Below are 16,861 nucleotides of genomic sequence, written 5' to 3'. Positions count from 1 at the left end.
GTAAAGCTGTGGCTAGGCATTGCTATAAGGAGGTAGCTGTGAGAAAAAAAGTCACGCACATTACCTTTAGGTACCCCTGTGAGCTTTGCTTCTGAGATCCTCAAGTAGTTCAGTTTCAGACCATCAAAGGCACCAGGTTCGAAACCGCTGTTCTCCAGGGGATTCCCTCCCATCTCTGTGCGGAGAGAAAACAGGTCAGCTAGAACAAGAGCGTCCCATTCTTATCAGACCCACATTTAATGCCAACATTTGGCATCTTTTTAATTGTTTTATGTCCATTTCTCTCTCTAGGGTGGCCAGATGCAAAGGAGTATTGTTAAGCAACCTGTTGATAAGCTTTATGCTCACATAATTTTCTCTGATATATTTAAAAGGAATTCTTGGATTCTTAGTCTTGTATTTTAGTTATAATACAATTTTTATTTAATATGGTTAGTGTACTATTGAATGCAAACACATTATTTTCTATAAACTGCTTTGAACACAAACGCGTCTGTAGAAAATAAACTGATATTGACTTGGTTCGCAGGTAATGCAAAAGCCAAAACTGTGGCTTAGTGAGAACTGGTGAATGTGAAGACTCCCAGAGGGAAGATGGTGGCCATGGTGCTCTCCCCTGACCTGCTGGTGCTACGCTGCTTGGGCTAAGCCATGGCTTGATTTAAGATAGAATGCATTCTGTTAGCAGAAACAGCTTGCAAAAATGTGTACATTAGTAAAAACAGAATACAAAATGTGTTTATCAAGAGAAATTTGCACTAAAATGCTGACAAATTTTGATGAGGATAAAATAAAATGAAACTGCAAATTGCTGCAGAAACATGGAGGATTGAATTTAAGATTGGGGAAGGAACAAGAACCTGATGGAGTCAGGTCCTTCCATCCCTACCAGTAACCAGTGCTTATTCTGACCAGCTCCCAACGTCCCTCAGAAAACTCATGGAATGGGACAGCTGACAAAGCATGTCTAGGGAGGAACGGCCCAGTGGGCATCGGTCCAGTAGAGCACCCTTGTCTCACCAATGCAATTCATGTTGTTGAGCCCATTGAAGACATCCTTGGAGACCTTCTTGATCTTGTTATCATGGATGCGGAGTTCAACCAAGGAGCTGGGCAGGTTAGGAGGGATCTCCACCAGGTTGTTCTTGGAGATGTAGAGTTTCTGCAGCTTGTGCAGCGGGCTAAAGGCCTTTGGGTGGATCTTGGAGATCTTATTGTTCACCAGGACCAAGGCCTGCATCCACAGAAAGAAACTGTGTGAGGAACGAGGTACGTGGGTGGGGTGGGTGGGCATAGAACAGGGAATGGAATCCATCCTCCAGGTAACTTTGCCAGTGGCCAGGAATGGGGCAGTGAGAAAGGAAGAAACCTTCCACCATTTCAGTCCAGAAAGGGATGTATTAGGGAAGGGAGACCCAGGCTTGCATATCAGAGGTTCCAGTCTCAATCTCTTGGATTTCACCTTCAAGAATCTTGGGAAATGGTCCTTGCCTGAGACCTTGGAGAACGGCTACCAGTCAAAATAAACAGTACCCAGGGGACTTGCTCAGTGCAAGGCAGCTATTTATATCCTTAAGAGTGGGTGCTTATGTGGGGAGATCCTGACTTCAATTCTCACAATGAGGGATAAATGCAGGAGGATTGACAGGGCACTGACCTGTTTGTTGAGCATTCATCCTGATTTATTTGTTGGGAAGGTTAGATTATGTTGCATTGAAGCAAGTGTTGCCCCACACTTTCTAGTGCATTTCCCCATCGGCGCCTATCCACACTTACCTTTCCTCTGCTTTTCCCAGGCACAGATCCACACTTTAAAGCTCCGTGTCCAAGTGCCCTTTTATTTCCTCCAGAGCTTTCCTTGCAAAAACCTACTTCTTTAAAGCTGAATTTAAAACTGGAATTGCTGTTAGCTCTGATTCAGCTTTAAAGAGCAGGTTTTTGTGAAGAAAGCTACAGAGGAAAAGCAAAAACAGGGTGTTCGGACATGGGGCTTTAAAGCGCAAACTATGCTTGGAAAGAGTGGCGGAAGGGTAAGTGTGGCTAAGCCCTGTGTTGACAAGGGTGAAAAATGCAGGCGCACACCCTAATTCTACCAGCAGAGGGTAGTGCACAGATAAGGTGAGGAGGACGAGATGGAGATCAATGCTGTCTTTTTAAAAATGTGCTTTAAGGGAGTGCAGCGAGAGTTGTGGCAATCTCTCCACAGGCAGAGCAGAGAGACAGGGGCTCAAAGCCTTTGCACAAGCCTCTTTTACAATAAAGACTGAGGTAATAGGTTGAGGAGAGGAAGCTTTTGCCATACTTACATACAAGTGATGCAGCCCCTTAAAGTCATCTTTGCGTAGTTCAGTAATGTGGTTGTTCTGCAGATCCAGCAATTTTGTATCTCGCGAGATCTCCTTAGGCACTTCCTTGAGACCTGGATGAAGCAGGTGAAGAAGAAGGATGGATAGAGGGGTTAGGAAAAGTTAATAGGGCAGGTTAAATCATTGTGGCAGTTGCTAAGCAGCCCAGAAGGACAGAGCCAGGACTGGCCCAAGATAATTTACTGCCCAAAGGGATACAGAATGGTGCAAATCAAACAGGCATGTCCCAGAATGCTTTGCACTGTTGCAGAGGATTCTGGGAGTGAAACTCTTGCACCGCAGAGATAAATTAATGACCAATTTAAAGGTAAAGGTGAAGGGATCCCTGACAGTTAAGTCCAGCCGCAGACGACTCTGGGGATGCAGCGCTCATCTCGCTTTACAGGCTGAGGGAGCCAGCGTTTGTCCGCTCTGCAGACAGTTTCTCTGGGTCATGTGGCTAGCATGACTAAGCTGCTTCTGGTGCAACAGAACACTGACACCAGAGCAGTGCAGTGCACAGAAATGCCATTTACCTTCCCGCCAGAGTGGTACCTATTTATCTACTTGCACTTTTTTTGGTGTGCTTTCAAACTGCTAGGTTGGCAGAAGCTGGGACTGAGCAACGGGAGCTCATCCTGTTGCAGGGATTCGAACCACCGACTTTCTGATAAGCAAGCCCTAGGCTCAGTGGTTTAGACCCCAACACCACCCATGTCCCATAATGACCAATTTAAGGGCCTGCAAAAAGCAAGAGCGATGCCATCTTTGCAGCAAACAGGATTCTAAGGTGTGTTGCCACTGTAGGAGGGGAACCGACTAGTCTGGACACACGTGCTGCCTCTCATCTAGCCAGGCCCTCCCCTTGAGGTAAAAATGCAATGTCCCCTGGCTGCCAGCTCTTCCTACTCAAGACGGCATGATTTTAAAATCCCAGAATCTGTTGAGCTATCAGAGCCACTAATCCTTTGAGGTATGTGGGGTTCCAGAAGGCTGTGCAGGGTGAGGATGCTGTGCCCACCCATCATGACCTGCCTGGAAACCCAACAATACCTAGAACCACTTCTGGGTTAAACATGAGTTTGTTAGGCATGGATTGGGAATGCTGCTCTAACTTGTATCCTCCTTCCTGTCACTTCTGCCAACCTAATAGTTCAAAAGCACACCAGTGCAAGTAGATAAATAGGTATGGCTGCAGCGGGAAGGTAGATGGCATTTCCGTGTGCTCTGGCTTCCGTCACGGTGTTCCGTTGCGCCAGAAGCGGTTTAGTCATGCTGGTCGCATGACCCGGAAAGCTGTCTGCAGACAAACACCAGCTCCCTCGGCCTCGGTCTAAAGTGAGATGAGTGCTGCAACCCCAGAGTCACATTTGACTGGACTTAACCGTCCAGGGGTCCTTTTCCTTTTACCTTTACCTTTACCTCCTTCCTGTTAAAACGCACATGGAGAGTTTCTCTCTCTCTCTCTCTCTCTCTCTCTCTCTCTCTCTCACACACACACACACACCCCTTGGTACTCTCCAGGTTTGCACCAATATGGGTTGCTAGAAATAATTTGGACCAAAACCAAGGGTAGGTCTCTCTCAAGCATATAATACTGTCATATTCTGACACACAAGTTTGAGAAGAACCCTCAAGTCCAAAACCATAATCACTCCTGATAAATGGGGCCATCAATGCACAGCTTCCAAACAATGTCAGCGAATACTCGGTTCCTTTTTTCTTTTCTTTCTTTCTTTTACAATTGTTAATCAGTTACCTTTATTTTATATGTCTTTTTTATATAAGACCTTGCATTTTACTCTTAGTTGGCCTCCTAATTGCTATTTTGCATAACCACCAACAGAGGGTGATAGAGCACCATTAAGACCAGGCATGTATTACAAAATATAGGGTAGCCTAAGAGCAGGGGTAGGCAACCTAAGGCCTGGGGGCCGGATGCGGCCCAATCGCCTTCTCAATCTGGCCCACAGACGGTCCAGGAATCAGTGTGTTTTTACATGAGTAGAATGTGTCTTTTTATTTAAAATGTATCTCTGGGTTATTTGTGGGGCATAGGAATTCGTTCACCCCCCACCAATATAGTCTGGCCCACTCAGCCATGAAGCTCCCTGGGTGACCTTGGACCAGTCACTGCTTCTCAGCCTAACCTGCCTCTCAGGGTTATTGTGGGGATCAAATGAGGAGCCAGAGAACCATGTATGCCACTTTCAGCTCATTGGAGGAAAAGGTGGGCTGTTAAATGCAAGGAATAAGTAAAATAAAATACACTTTGACCACAACACCCATCATCCCTGACCACGCTAGCTGGGGCCGATGGAAGTTGGAGTCCAACGGGATTTGGAGGCTCCCCTTTCCTTGTGTATAAGAGGCAGTTGGGCCCCGAGTGTGTGACTGAAACTTGGACCATGATAGCAGGCTCCATGCGCTTCAAGTTCCCCAATAATAGTTTTCAAAGTACAGTGGTACCTCTGGATGCGAACGGGATCCGTTCCGGAGCCCCGTTCGCATCCTGAAGTGAATGCAACCCGTGTCTGCATGTGCGCGGGTTGTGATTCGCCACTTCCGTGCATGTATGTGATGCCATTTTGAGTGTTTGCACATGCGCTAGCAGTGAAACCCGGAAGGTCACCGTGGAGCGTAACCTGAAAACACTCAACCTGAAGCATATTTAACCCGAGGTATGACTGTAATGGGCGTGGGTGGCGCTGTGGGTGGCGCAGAGCCTAGGGCTTGCCAATCAGAAGGTCAGCGGTTTGTGAGCTCCCGTTGCTCGGTCCCTGCTCCTGCCAACCTAGCAATTTGAAAGCACAAAAGTGCAAGTAGATAAATAGGTACCGCTTTCATAGAATCATAGAATCATAGAGTTGGAAGAGACCACAAGGGCCATCGAGTCCAACCCCCTGCCAAGCAGGAAACACCATCAGAGCACTCCTGACATATGGTTGTCAAGCCTCTGCTTAAAGACCTCCAAAGTAGGAGACTCCACCACACTCCTTGGCAGCAAATTCCACTGTCGAACAGCTCTTACTGTCAGGAAGTTCTTCCTAATGTTTAGGTGGAATCTTCTTTCTTGTAGTTTGGATCCATTGCTCCGTGTCCGCTTCTCTGGAGCAGCAGAAAACAACCTTTCTCCCTCCTCTATGTGACATCCTTTTATATATTTGAACATGGCTATCATATCACCCCTTAAACTCCTCTTCTCCAGGCTAAACATGCCCAGCTCCCTTAGCCCCCTTAGGGGTTTACCTTTTACCTTTGGCGGGAAGGTAAAAGGCGTTTCCGTGCGCTACTCTGGTTTCGCCAGCAGCGACTTAGTCATGACCCGGAAGCTGTACGCCAGCTCCCTAGGCCAATAAAGTGAGATGAGCACCGCAACCCCAGAGTCAGCCATGACTGGACCTAATGCTCAGCGGTCCCTTTACCTTTTATGACTGTAATATGTTGAGCCCTTTTGTTAGCTCTGTCTACCTCACCCAGTGGCACACCACCGACTCCCTGTTTGCAATAGAACTGAGGCCCCCAGAATCCTTGGCCGCTGTTTTACTCACCCAGGTCAGAGCATTGCACCACCCTGAGGTGGCAGTGGCAGCCAAAGGGGCAGAGGCCTGGATAGAAGGGCACGATGTCCTCAGCCTCGGCCCCTCCTGACGTAGGGAAGATGCCAGACGCCTCTTCCTCTTCTTGGACATTAGGGTCATCCATGGAAAAGTCCCAGAAGCCTCTCTGCACAAACGGCAGGTCACTGCTCACCAGACCCAAGAGGGGCATCAGCAGAAGAAGGTGTTCCATAGTGGGAGCTGCCAGGCAAGCATATGAGAGAGAGAGAGAATGACAGAAGTCAGATTGTGCTGTGAGGGACCGAAGATGTGAGATCCACAAGGCCTTTAGAATCACAGAGCGCCTTAGCTGAATTGGCACCTGCTGTTCACTTACCTCATTGCCCACTACAGTTCTGCCCCTCCCTCCTGAAACTCTGGCCCTCAGAGCAGTCACCTCAGACTGGGCTTTCCCCCTTTTCTGTCTGGTCCAGAGAGTCTTTGTTAATGGCTTTCTTAATGGGTTAATGGCTTGGCCATTCCTGTCATGGTTCTTCTGTCAGGCGGTTCCCAGGACACAGGAAAACTGGCTTAAAATCCAACCCCTACTAGACCCATGAATTTAGGGGTTTGCTTAAATTCTTACCTGTCAGAGCTGCTACCAGGTCCCAGCTCACATAGGACCACGCCACACAGCGTCCACTTTAAAAGAGTCTTTATTGAGTTACAGGTTTCATTTCCGAACTGCAGCGTGCAGCTCTACACCTTCTGCTCTAGGTCGGCGAAGACCCGTCTGAGTCCCCGCCTCTTGCACACCAGCTTAATACCCTAGCCTTGCTCCACCTCCTTCGCCTCTCCCTACGTCTCTGGGTCCTTCTGCCCCCCTGGGCCTCCTCCCTTCTACTCTCCTCTGACGCTGACCCCCCTGATCCTTCTGCCTCCTTGCGGCGGGCTTTAGGACCTGGCTCACTCTCCGGGCTGCTTACTGCTCCAGCTTCCGCTGCATTTGAACTTGGCGCGCGCGCCCAACTCTCTACTTTCCTCTTAACCGTTGCCTCGCTCTCTGAGGAGGGCGTGACCACCCCTGACTCGTGCCCTCCCTCCTGCTGACAGCCTCCGGAACCCGATGCCTGGCTACCTTCCTCCCTGCTGCTCTCAGTCTTGAGCGTGGGTCCCGACTTCCAGCTGCTGCCGCCCTCAGTTATGAGCGTGGGTCCCGACTTCCAGCTGCTGCTCTCTGAATCTCCTCTGTTCCCTTCCTCCTGGGGTGTCCCCCCGGATCCCCCCCTTGCTCTGCTCACTGGGGCTCCCTTTTGGGAGTCCTCTGACTCACTGCTTAGGCTTGGAGATCTCGGGTCGTCATCATCACTCATTCTCCCTTCGGCTTCCTCCCCCTCGCTCTCTGTTTCCACCCTTCTCTGCGTCTCTGCTTCTGAACCCCTGACATCCATCCCCCCCTCGAAGCCCCCCCTTCCCCCCTCCCCGCTGTCAGGTGTGGGTGCTGGGCGCTCCATCATCATGGGAGGGAATGCTGGATACAGGTCGCTCCCCGTGGGTGGCCGCCAACTGAAGACCTCCGAGTCTTCCCCCTCGCGGTCGTCGACGTTGACTTGTTGCTCTTCCATCTCTGTACCGCCGTGCTCGAACCCGAGGTCCTCCCCGAACACGTCCATGTCAGTCTCTGCGTCGGTCGCTCGACCTGGCATCTCCAGCCACTTCCTGCGCCATCGCTCCTCTGGTCGATCGTCCCACCAATACGAGTTGCCTGATGCCGAACCTGCCGGTGAACCTTCTGGGGAACGGGTGCTCCGTGCGGGTTCCCCTTCTGAGTCGAATCCATGGAACGTGCTGGAAGAAAGTGTGGGTGTGAACAACCAGTCGTCGAAGAAGCTCGCTGGCATGGGTTTGTGTGGGAAGAGGGCATGAAACTCGTCCTTGAGCAGGGGTTCCTCCAAAGCGTAGTCTGGTACCCAGCTATTGGCGCTGGCCCGGGTGCCCTCTCTGGCTAAGAGGTATTCGACTCCCTCTTCCCCCCATCTGGAGTCCAAAATCTCCGTGACCTCGTTGATGTGGTCCTGGTGCTTCACCTCCCGCGTCTCCGTCCGTTCCCGGAGCGGACTTGGCGCCGTCCCTGGCTCCTGGAACCTGTGAGGTGCCTTGTAGGGAGTGAGCACCGACCTGTGGAACACCGGATGCATTCTGGAACCCTCCGGCAGCGCCAGTCGGAAGGCTACCGGGTTGATCTGCGCTTCGACTTGGTACGGACCGATCTGCTTGTGCCCCAACTTCTTCTTGGCAAGCGACCTGGTCGGCACTGCGTGGGCTGCCAACCAGACCCAGTCTCCCACTTGGATCACTTCGCCAACCCGCCTGTGCTTGTCAGCTTGCACCTTGTAGGCGTGCTTAGCTAGCTCCAGCTGCCGTCTGAGTTGATCGTGGACCGCCTGCAGCTCTGACGCGAACGCGTCCGCCGTCTGTGGTTCTCCTTCCCCCACTCTCTCCAGTCCCGGGAAGGTTCTGGGATTCCTCCCATTGTTGGCAAAGAACGGCGTCACTCCTGTGGACACGTGCTTCGTGTTGTTGTAAGCGAACTCGGCTAGCGGCAGGTAATCCACCCACGTCGCAGGCTGTTGATTGGCATAGCATCTCAGGTACTGCTGCATGATGGCATTGACCCTCTCTGCTTGCCCGTTGGTCTGCGGGTGTCTTGCTGATGCCAGATTGACCTTGACATTTAGAAAACCCATCAGCTTCTGCCAGAAAGACGAGATGAACTGGCGTCCGCGGTCGGACAGGATAGACCGTGGCAGGCCATGCACTTTGAACACGTGATCTATGAACAGTTTGGCGGTTTGTTCCGCCGTGGCCACCTTCGCACACGGAATGAAATGTGCCATCTTGGTGAACAAGTCCACCACCACTAGCACAGCTGTCTTGCCTCTCGAGTTGGGTAAATCCGTCACAAAGTCCAGGGCCACCCTCTCCCACGGTTCAAACGGTGTTTGCAGCGGTTCTAACAGTCCCGCCGGTGGTCTGTGTACCGGCTTGGCCCTCTGGCAGGTGTCGCACCTCGCGACGTAGTCCGCGACCTCTCCTCTCAGCCTGGGCCACCAGAAGTCTCTCGCGACTAATTCCATCGTTTTCTCTGTGCCAAAGTGACCGGCCGTGGGTGCGTCGTGCAACTGTTGCAGTACCTTGGCGCGAAGGTCGTCTCCTGGTACATAGACCGCCCCTTTGCGTAGGAGCAAGCCGTCCCGCACCTGGAACTCGTCCGTGGTAGCCGTGCCTCTGAGCAGTTCCGCCATCTTGTCTTGCGCGAATGAGTCGTCCCGCAATGCACGTCGCACCGCATCCAGGTCTACTGTAGCTGAGGCACACGCCCACGCCGTCGGTGCGAAGATGTGCATGGCCGCCGCTGGCGTCACCTCTTCTAGGTATTGCGGTTTTCGGGACAGTGCATCCGCCATGATGTTGGTGTCGCCTGGGACGTACTCTATTCGGAAATTGAAGTCAGCAAAGAACTCCGCCCAACGTATCTGCCTCTGGTTCAGGAACTGAGCCGTGCGCCAGTGCTCCAGATTCTTGTGGTCCGTGCAGACCTGCACCGTGTGCTTGGCGCCGATTAGGAAGTGCCTCCACGCCTTGAAAGCTGCATGAATGGCCAGCAACTCCCTGTCCCAGATGGTGTAGTTCTGCTCCGACTTGCTGAGCTTTCTGGAGTAGAACGCTCCCGGCCGCCACACCCCCTGCGGGTCTCGCTGCAGCAGGACAGCTCCCACGGCTCTGTCTGACGCGTCTGTCTCTACCCTCAACGGTTTACTGGGGTCGATATGCAGCAGTTGCTTCTCCGATGCGAAGAGATGCTTGAGCGCTTGAAAGGACTGTTCCGCCTGCTCCGTCCAGATGAATTTCTTTTTTTTGGAGCTGAGCGTGTCCGTAATTGCTGCCGTCTGCATCGCGAACCCCTTGATAAACTTGCGATAGAAGTTGGCGAAGCCGACAAACCGCTGGACCTCCTTCCGGTTGCGCGGGCTTTTCCAATCCAATACCGCACGAACCTTGGTGCTGTCCATGGCTATCCCCTTGTCCGACAACTTGTATCCCAGGAAATCCACCTCCGTCGTGTCGAACTGGCACTTCTCCAGCTTGGCGTACAGTCTATGTTGTTGCAACCTGCTGAGCACCTCCCTCACGTCTCGGTCGTGAGCTTGCTGCGAGTCAGAGAAAATCAGGATGTCATCCAGGAAGCAGACGCATGTCTTGTAGAGGAGTCCCTCCAACACGTGATGCATAAAAGCTTGAAAACAGTGAGAGCCATTTTGTAATCCAAAGGGCATAACTCTGTATTCGTAGGTGCCCAGCGGTGTGAACATGGCCGTCTTCCACTCATCGCCCTCCCGCATGCGGATGAGATTGTACGCCCCTCGCAGGTCCAACTTGGTGAACACGCGTCCCTTGCGCACCGTCGCGAGGAGGTCGTCAATCCTGGGCATGGGGTAATCAGACGGTTTGGTCATCTGGTTCAAAAGGCGGTAGTCCACAACTAGTCTTTTTTGGGGCGTGCCTTTCTTTTTCACGAAGAAAACGGGACTGCCCCCCACTGCCTTGGACTCTCTGATGAAGCCACGCTCCAGATTATGCTCGATGAACTGTTTGAGTTCCTGCATTTCATCTTCAGACATGGAGTATAGCCGCCCCTTCGGCAGCGTCGCCCCCGGTAGGAGGTCAATCTTGCAGTCATATGGCCGGTGAGGGGGTAGCTTGTCCGCCTCCTTCTCGCAGAAGACCTCCAAAAAGCTCGCGTATTTGTGGGGGACCGCTTGCAACGTTCCCAACTGCAGTTGTGATTCCTCCTCCTCTCCCTCCCGTCGGGGCAGGATGCAGTGTTCTGCGCAATAAGAGGAGCCGAAGATCAGTTGTCTCTGGTACCAAGCCAGTGTCGGACTGTGCCTGTCCAGCCAACTCATGCCCAACACAATGGGCGTGTCCGACAGTTGGGTGACATTAAAACTGATGACTTCCCTGTGGTTGCCAAGGCGCATCACCATCGGTGGCGTCTGCTTCACCACCTGCCCCCCTAGCAACTCTCTGCCATCCACTGTGACGACTTGCAGGGGCAGAGTGGCAGGCAATAGCTGTATAGCGTGCTGCTCCACAAAGCTCTGCGCTATAAAGTCTGCGTTGCTTCCAGAATCCACAGAAAGCGGCACTTCGATAGTGACGCCGTCGGGTAGCTGGAGAGATGCTGTGAGCTGCACTACTGGTTTGGGTGGGAGGGGATCCGTGGGTTGCAAGATTGCTGGGGACTGCTTCACAGATGCGTCTGGCTGGGCCCCAGTGCCTCCGTCTCCAGCCAGACATCGTCGTTTCCCTGCTGTGGTTCTCCTTGCTGCGTTGCTGCAGTCACCATTGCTGAGGCTGCAGTGTGCTTGTGGAGCCTCCGGGGACACTCCTTCGCCAAATGGCCTGGATCCTCGCAGATGTAACACTTCCTGTTCCCTCTAGGAGGCTTCGCTTTCACTGCTGCCGGTGCTAGGGCTCTGGCTGCTGACTGAGCCCTTGCACCTCCAACCTCCATCGGTTCCCCTCCCCCTCCTGGCGGAGGTGTGGATTGCGCACGCGCTGCTTCCCTCGGAACGAAAGAGAAACTTCTCGCTGCTTCGCGCCCTCCACGTCCTTCATCTCTGCACCATGGACGTTCTTCCAGCCTCACCCCCACAGTCAGCGCCCTTTGGACCACCTCCTGCGTGCTTCGGGGCCTCTCCCCCCTTGCAATTTCATCCTTAACCGCTGAACTTAGACCCTCCCAGAAGAGGTCTCTGACAGGGGGCGAATCCCGATCCCATTCTAAAGCACTGACCAGCGCAAAAAATCGGGCGTGATACTGCCGGACGCTCGCCCTCCCTTGTTTTAGTCCATGAATCTCCCGTCTGGCAAGATCCACATCAATAGTAGACAAAAAACACGCATCCATCGCTTTGATAAAGGCATCTGCATTCTGAAGCGCCGGATCTTTATCCCTCCACAAATTGCGCAGCCAGGCTTTGGCATCCCCATGCAAATGGGACAATATGAACCCCACCTTCTCTTCCTCATCTCTAAAGTCTTTTGCCAGCAGTTGCAGTGCGCACATTACGTCTGCTCTAAAATTAGGGTACTGTTGCAAAGTCCCATCGAAGTGAGCCACAAGCCCTCCTGCTCTCCGTGCCAATCCCACGCCCTCCGGTCTGGGTCCCGGTTGCCCTTGCTTAACAAGCATTTCAAACCTGGCGTGTAGGTCTCTGTAGGCGGCTGTAGTCTCCTCCTCCCGTTTCTTGGAAGCCAATACCTCTGAGGACAACTGGGTCACTGCCTCTTGCAGCGCGGAGATCCTCTGTTCTTCCGTCATCTTGCTAACCTTTGTGAGCTCGCTTACAGACACCCCTCTTCCTCCCCTAGCGGCTTCTGCTCCCGCTGCGAGGTTTCAGGTTTCTGAAGCTTTGAAGAGACGGGTCTTACTGTCAGAGCTGCTACCAGGTCCCAGCTCACATAGGACCACGCCACACAGCGTCCACTTTAAAAGAGTCTTTATTGAGTTACAGGTTTCATTTCCGAACTGCAGCGTGCAGCTCTACACCTTCTGCTCTAGGTCGGCGAAGACCCGTCTGAGTCCCCGCCTCTTGCACACCAGCTTAATACCCTAGCCTTGCTCCACCTCCTTCGCCTCTCCCTACGTCTCTGGGTCCTTCTGCCCCCCTGGGCCTCCTCCCTTCTACTCTCCTCTGACGCTGACCCCCCTGATCCTTCTGCCTCCTTGCGGCGGGCTTTAGGACCTGGCTCACTCTCCGGGCTGCTTACTGCTCCAGCTTCCGCTGCATTTGAACTTGGCGCGCGCGCCCAACTCTCTACTTTCCTCTTAACCGTTGCCTCGCTCTCTGAGGAGGGCGTGACCACCCCTGACTCGTGCCCTCCCTCCTGCTGACAGCCTCCGGAACCCGATGCCTGGCTACCTTCCTCCCTGCTGCTCTCAGTCTTGAGCGTGGGTCCCGACTTCCAGCTGCTGCCGCCCTCAGTTATGAGCGTGGGTCCCGACTTCCAGCTGCTGCTCTCTGAATCTCCTCTGTTCCCTTCCTCCTGGGGTGTCCCCCCGGATCCCCCCCTTGCTCTGCTCACTGGGGCTCCCTTTTGGGAGTCCTCTGACTCACTGCTTAGGCTTGGAGATCTCGGGTCGTCATCATCACTCATTCTCCCTTCGGCTTCCTCCCCCTCGCTCTCTGTTTCCACCCTTCTCTGCGTCTCTGCTTCTGAACCCCTGTCTTTACTGAATCAAGAAATTTTAGGGGAGCCTTGCCTCCCCAACTTATAATAATATTGTCCATGTAACTGTCCTTAAACTATGTTAACGTGTGGAGAGCTCTGCCCTGGCCTGCCTGGTCTCCCTTTGGTCTTTTGTACAGGCACTTCCTGCTCTGGTACTGGAGGTGAGAGGGGCAGGGGATGTCTCAAGAAGGAACAGACGGTATGGATGTAAAGATGAGAGAGAACAGGCTCATCCAGACTTTCTTTTGTGCTGCGTTTCCAGGCACAGGTCCATGCTTTAAAGATCTGGGTCCGAGCTGTGGAAAACCTGAATTGCCTAGAAAGCGCAGACCAGAAGGTAGGTGTGGATGAGCCCAGAAAAGAGTGTTCAGCTCCACTCCTGTTTACATAGGATGTAAGTCAACCTGCTGCTGTTTTACATGGAAGCAGCACAAATATGGCTTCTGACATCACATCTATGTAAATTTGGCCATTTCCTAACCTAATTTACAAGGTTGTGGTGAAGATAAAAATGTAGAAAGTACCACATATCGACCTGCAAACTGCCTGGAGGAAGGAAGGACGGGATGTGTACATGTCTGTGTGTTCATGCGTGTGTGCCTGCCTGTGTTTCCAGGTATTAATGTATTAATGTACTTCAAAGTGAGGCCTCAATACTGTAAACTTGTTACTGGAACATTGCAAATGGATCATTGGCAGCAGTTTGCTTCTCAGATCTGCTCCAAAAAGGGTAAATTTGGATCAAATAGAGTGAGAAAAAATGCAGGCTTGCATTTTGGTGACAATGACGTTGTGTAGATGCTGCAACAAACTGCATGCATGAGAAGCACCACAATAAAAGCACCCTGTTTCTATTTTTGTGGCCCTCTTGTTGCACACCCACCCTGCACATGGTAGGAGATTATGCTCTAGGCAAGACTAGGCTGTATGGTAAATAACAGTGCTTGCTAATGAATATATAATGATATAAATCCAGTAAGTAAATGGTTGAGGGAGACATGAATTGAATGAGGTACTTCCTAGTGACTTGACTATGTCAGGAATTGAAAAACAGGGTGGGGGTGTGCCTGAACCATGAGGGATTGATGAGGGAGCCATGAGTAAGTATCCACAGGAAGGAAGTGTGTATGTAAGAGTGTGGCCAGTTGCAACACAACTGACTGTGCACAAAGATCTCTTGAATCTGCCCGCAGGGGATCCTGGCCTGTGGTCCTGGCCCACCAGGACTGTGTGTGTGTGTGTGTGTGTGTCAGACCCTGCATTTGGTTGCCCTCTATTCAGTCTGCGACTTGGAACAGGGCAGCACGCAGCTGTAACATTGCTCCTCTGAGGATGCCAACTGGTTTCTGCCAAGACTCATTTGAAAACATTAGTAGAGAGGGTTTGCCTTTTTCTGACTGCACAGGAAACATTACTGGGACCTGGGGGCGATGAGGGGGAGCCTCTTGAGAAGGCTAAATGCCAGCTGTGGAGGTTTAAGTGCGTGCGTGTGTGTGGTTTCAATGCATAGCCCACCATATGCTAAACAAAGGAAGGTAATAAGGTTACGGTCACTGCCATGCACAGCCCACTCCTACAATTCTCAAGCTCATATCTCTTAGGGAAAACAACGCATTTGAGGGAGTACCTTTCCCCCAGGCTTCCTTTATATTTGGGACACTATCTCAATCTCTACGCCAGCCCTCGCTAACCCCTCCAGATGTTGTTGAACTGCAACTCCCAACAGCCTCAACTAGCACAGCCACGCTGTCTGCAGCTGATGGGAACTGTAGCTCAACAACATCTGCAGAGCACCACGTTGGTGAAGGACGTTCTACCCTGAGATTCTTCCATAGCGCCAGTTGTTTCTCTGTGCTTTTGGAGACTCCTTGCTTCAAGTCTTCCACTCCCCACCTCTGGTTTGTGGTCACAGAAAAAGGCAATGTCTTCTGCGAAGAGGTTGCTCCCCCCTACCTTCTGCACACATGGGGTGGGGAGGGGGGCTATTGGTTTGCTTGTTTGTTTTTCTCTTGTTTTTGTTTTGCACTTGTTTTGTTCTTGTATTTCTGTGTTGTACTTTTATGTTGTGAACTGCCCTGAGACCTGCAGATGAAGGGTGGTATACAATTTTTTAATAATAATAATAATAATAATAATAATAATAATAATAATAATGTAACCGAAATAAGGGAATTTGTTGTCACATGCTTTACTATTGGGCTACCTTTTTGTTCTTCTCTAAGACTCTTGTATTATCAGGGGTTTTGCCTTAGCAGAACAATATTTGCAGTTCGCTCCTCCCAGCTCCAAGCAACCTTTAAACAGATTTTTCCTCTCTGTGGTGGCTACTATACTGTGGTGACCTAATCTCACATCTGGTCTATGACATCTGTATCATCTGCCTTGGTGGCCTTCCCTCTGCAGTCAGCTCAGGAAGCTAAAGTAATATTTCTTATTCTTCAGCTGTCGTCATGTTATGTCTTTCCTTGAATCCTTACGCTTGCTGCCAGTCAACGTCAGGAGTCCAGTCCTCAGGGTGACGGTGCCAAATGTGGGTTGCACCCGGGGCTTATTTTCAGCTGGAACTGAACTCTGGCACCTCTCAGGTGGGCGCCATTGCCTTTATAAGAAAACAAGGGAGGCACCTCTTTTTCTAGAAAAATAGGACTGGTTGCGCCACATCCCTTCCTCTGCCCCCTCCTCTCTTTATTTTTAGAGCATTTCTACAGAGATTTTCACTTTGATTCTGCTTACCTTCAGATATGTTATACACCTTTGCAGTGATAAACTATAGAATGAGAGAAGGGAAGATACTGAACGAAGGGGAAATTGTTGTACTTTAAAGCTCAGTAACATGTGTGTTTCAAATCTTAATAAACATGTAAGAGAAAAATATTCTAGTCCTCACATTTTTTTTTTTTAAAAAACCCTCTCTCTGTCCCTGAGAATAGTTGTCTCCAGTGCTTTCTTCTCTAGAAAAACAGGTGCTGGTACTCACCATTAAGTTTAGTTACAGAAAGTGTCACGCTTTTTAACAACAAAAAAAGAGGTGCTGGTACTGTGTACCCCTGAGTACCCCCTGAAAAAGAAGCAGCAGCAGCACTGCTTGTCTCCATGCTGAAGCCCTTTGGCACTACTGAGACATTGCTTCTCTTTAATCAGAGGGAAATGAAATTAGGACAGAGGCTGCTTCCAGACAACCTGCTTATTGGGTGTTCATCCTGATTTGTTTATACAGAGTTTGTGAAGAGGTAAGATGACACTGGTGCTTATTGAGCACCCATTCCTATATATTTCCCCATCATTTTCCATATTGCAAGAAGTCTGTTTTTTGTTTCAGAGGAGGAAGCATTTTTTGTGCATGCAAGAATTCTGAATCAACTTTAATTGGTTTGTATTGTGTTCTTAAATTTTGTGTGGTTGCATGCCTGCTCAGAGTGCCTTTTGGCAAGCAGACGGAGTATAAATGGCTGAAATCACCCACCCCTTCGTTTGCCATTCAGCTCTCCCCTCACTGTTGTCAATTATTGAAAATTGTTCTTTATCCAAGGCATGTAGGCTGCAAAAGCCCTCTGGGTGGGGAGGGAGGTGACCTCTCTGTTCCAGGCAGCACCTAATGTGCCCATGGCTGGTAATCATTTTGAGCACTGGGATTTGGAGAGCTTTATATGTTAAGTATGGGGGGCCCACCCAAGACAT

At 51.0% G+C, this 16,861-nt stretch overlaps 1 protein-coding gene across 1 annotated transcript in view; it reads right to left on the bottom strand.

Annotated features, from left to right (window-relative positions):
- BGN (biglycan) overlaps positions 1-16,861 on the bottom strand; it is a 52,770-nt gene that overhangs the window by 11,258 nt on the left and 24,651 nt on the right. The window contains exons 2-5 of the mRNA XM_082205733.1: positions 5,897-6,145; positions 2,307-2,419; positions 1,021-1,234; positions 65-175 (exon numbers count right to left, since the gene is read on the bottom strand). Coding sequence (XP_082061859.1) covers positions 65-175; positions 1,021-1,234; positions 2,307-2,419; positions 5,897-6,137 — 679 coding nt within the window. The 5' untranslated portion in view covers positions 6,138-6,145. The remainder of the gene's footprint in view (positions 1-64; positions 176-1,020; positions 1,235-2,306; positions 2,420-5,896; positions 6,146-16,861) is intronic.

This window comes from Podarcis vaucheri (genome assembly GCF_965113315.1).
Source record: "Podarcis vaucheri genome assembly, chromosome: 17".
Lineage (NCBI taxonomy): Eukaryota > Metazoa > Chordata > Lepidosauria > Squamata > Lacertidae > Podarcis > Podarcis vaucheri.
Note: the sequence above shows the minus strand (reverse complement) of the source record. Positions and strands in the feature narration are given on the sequence as shown.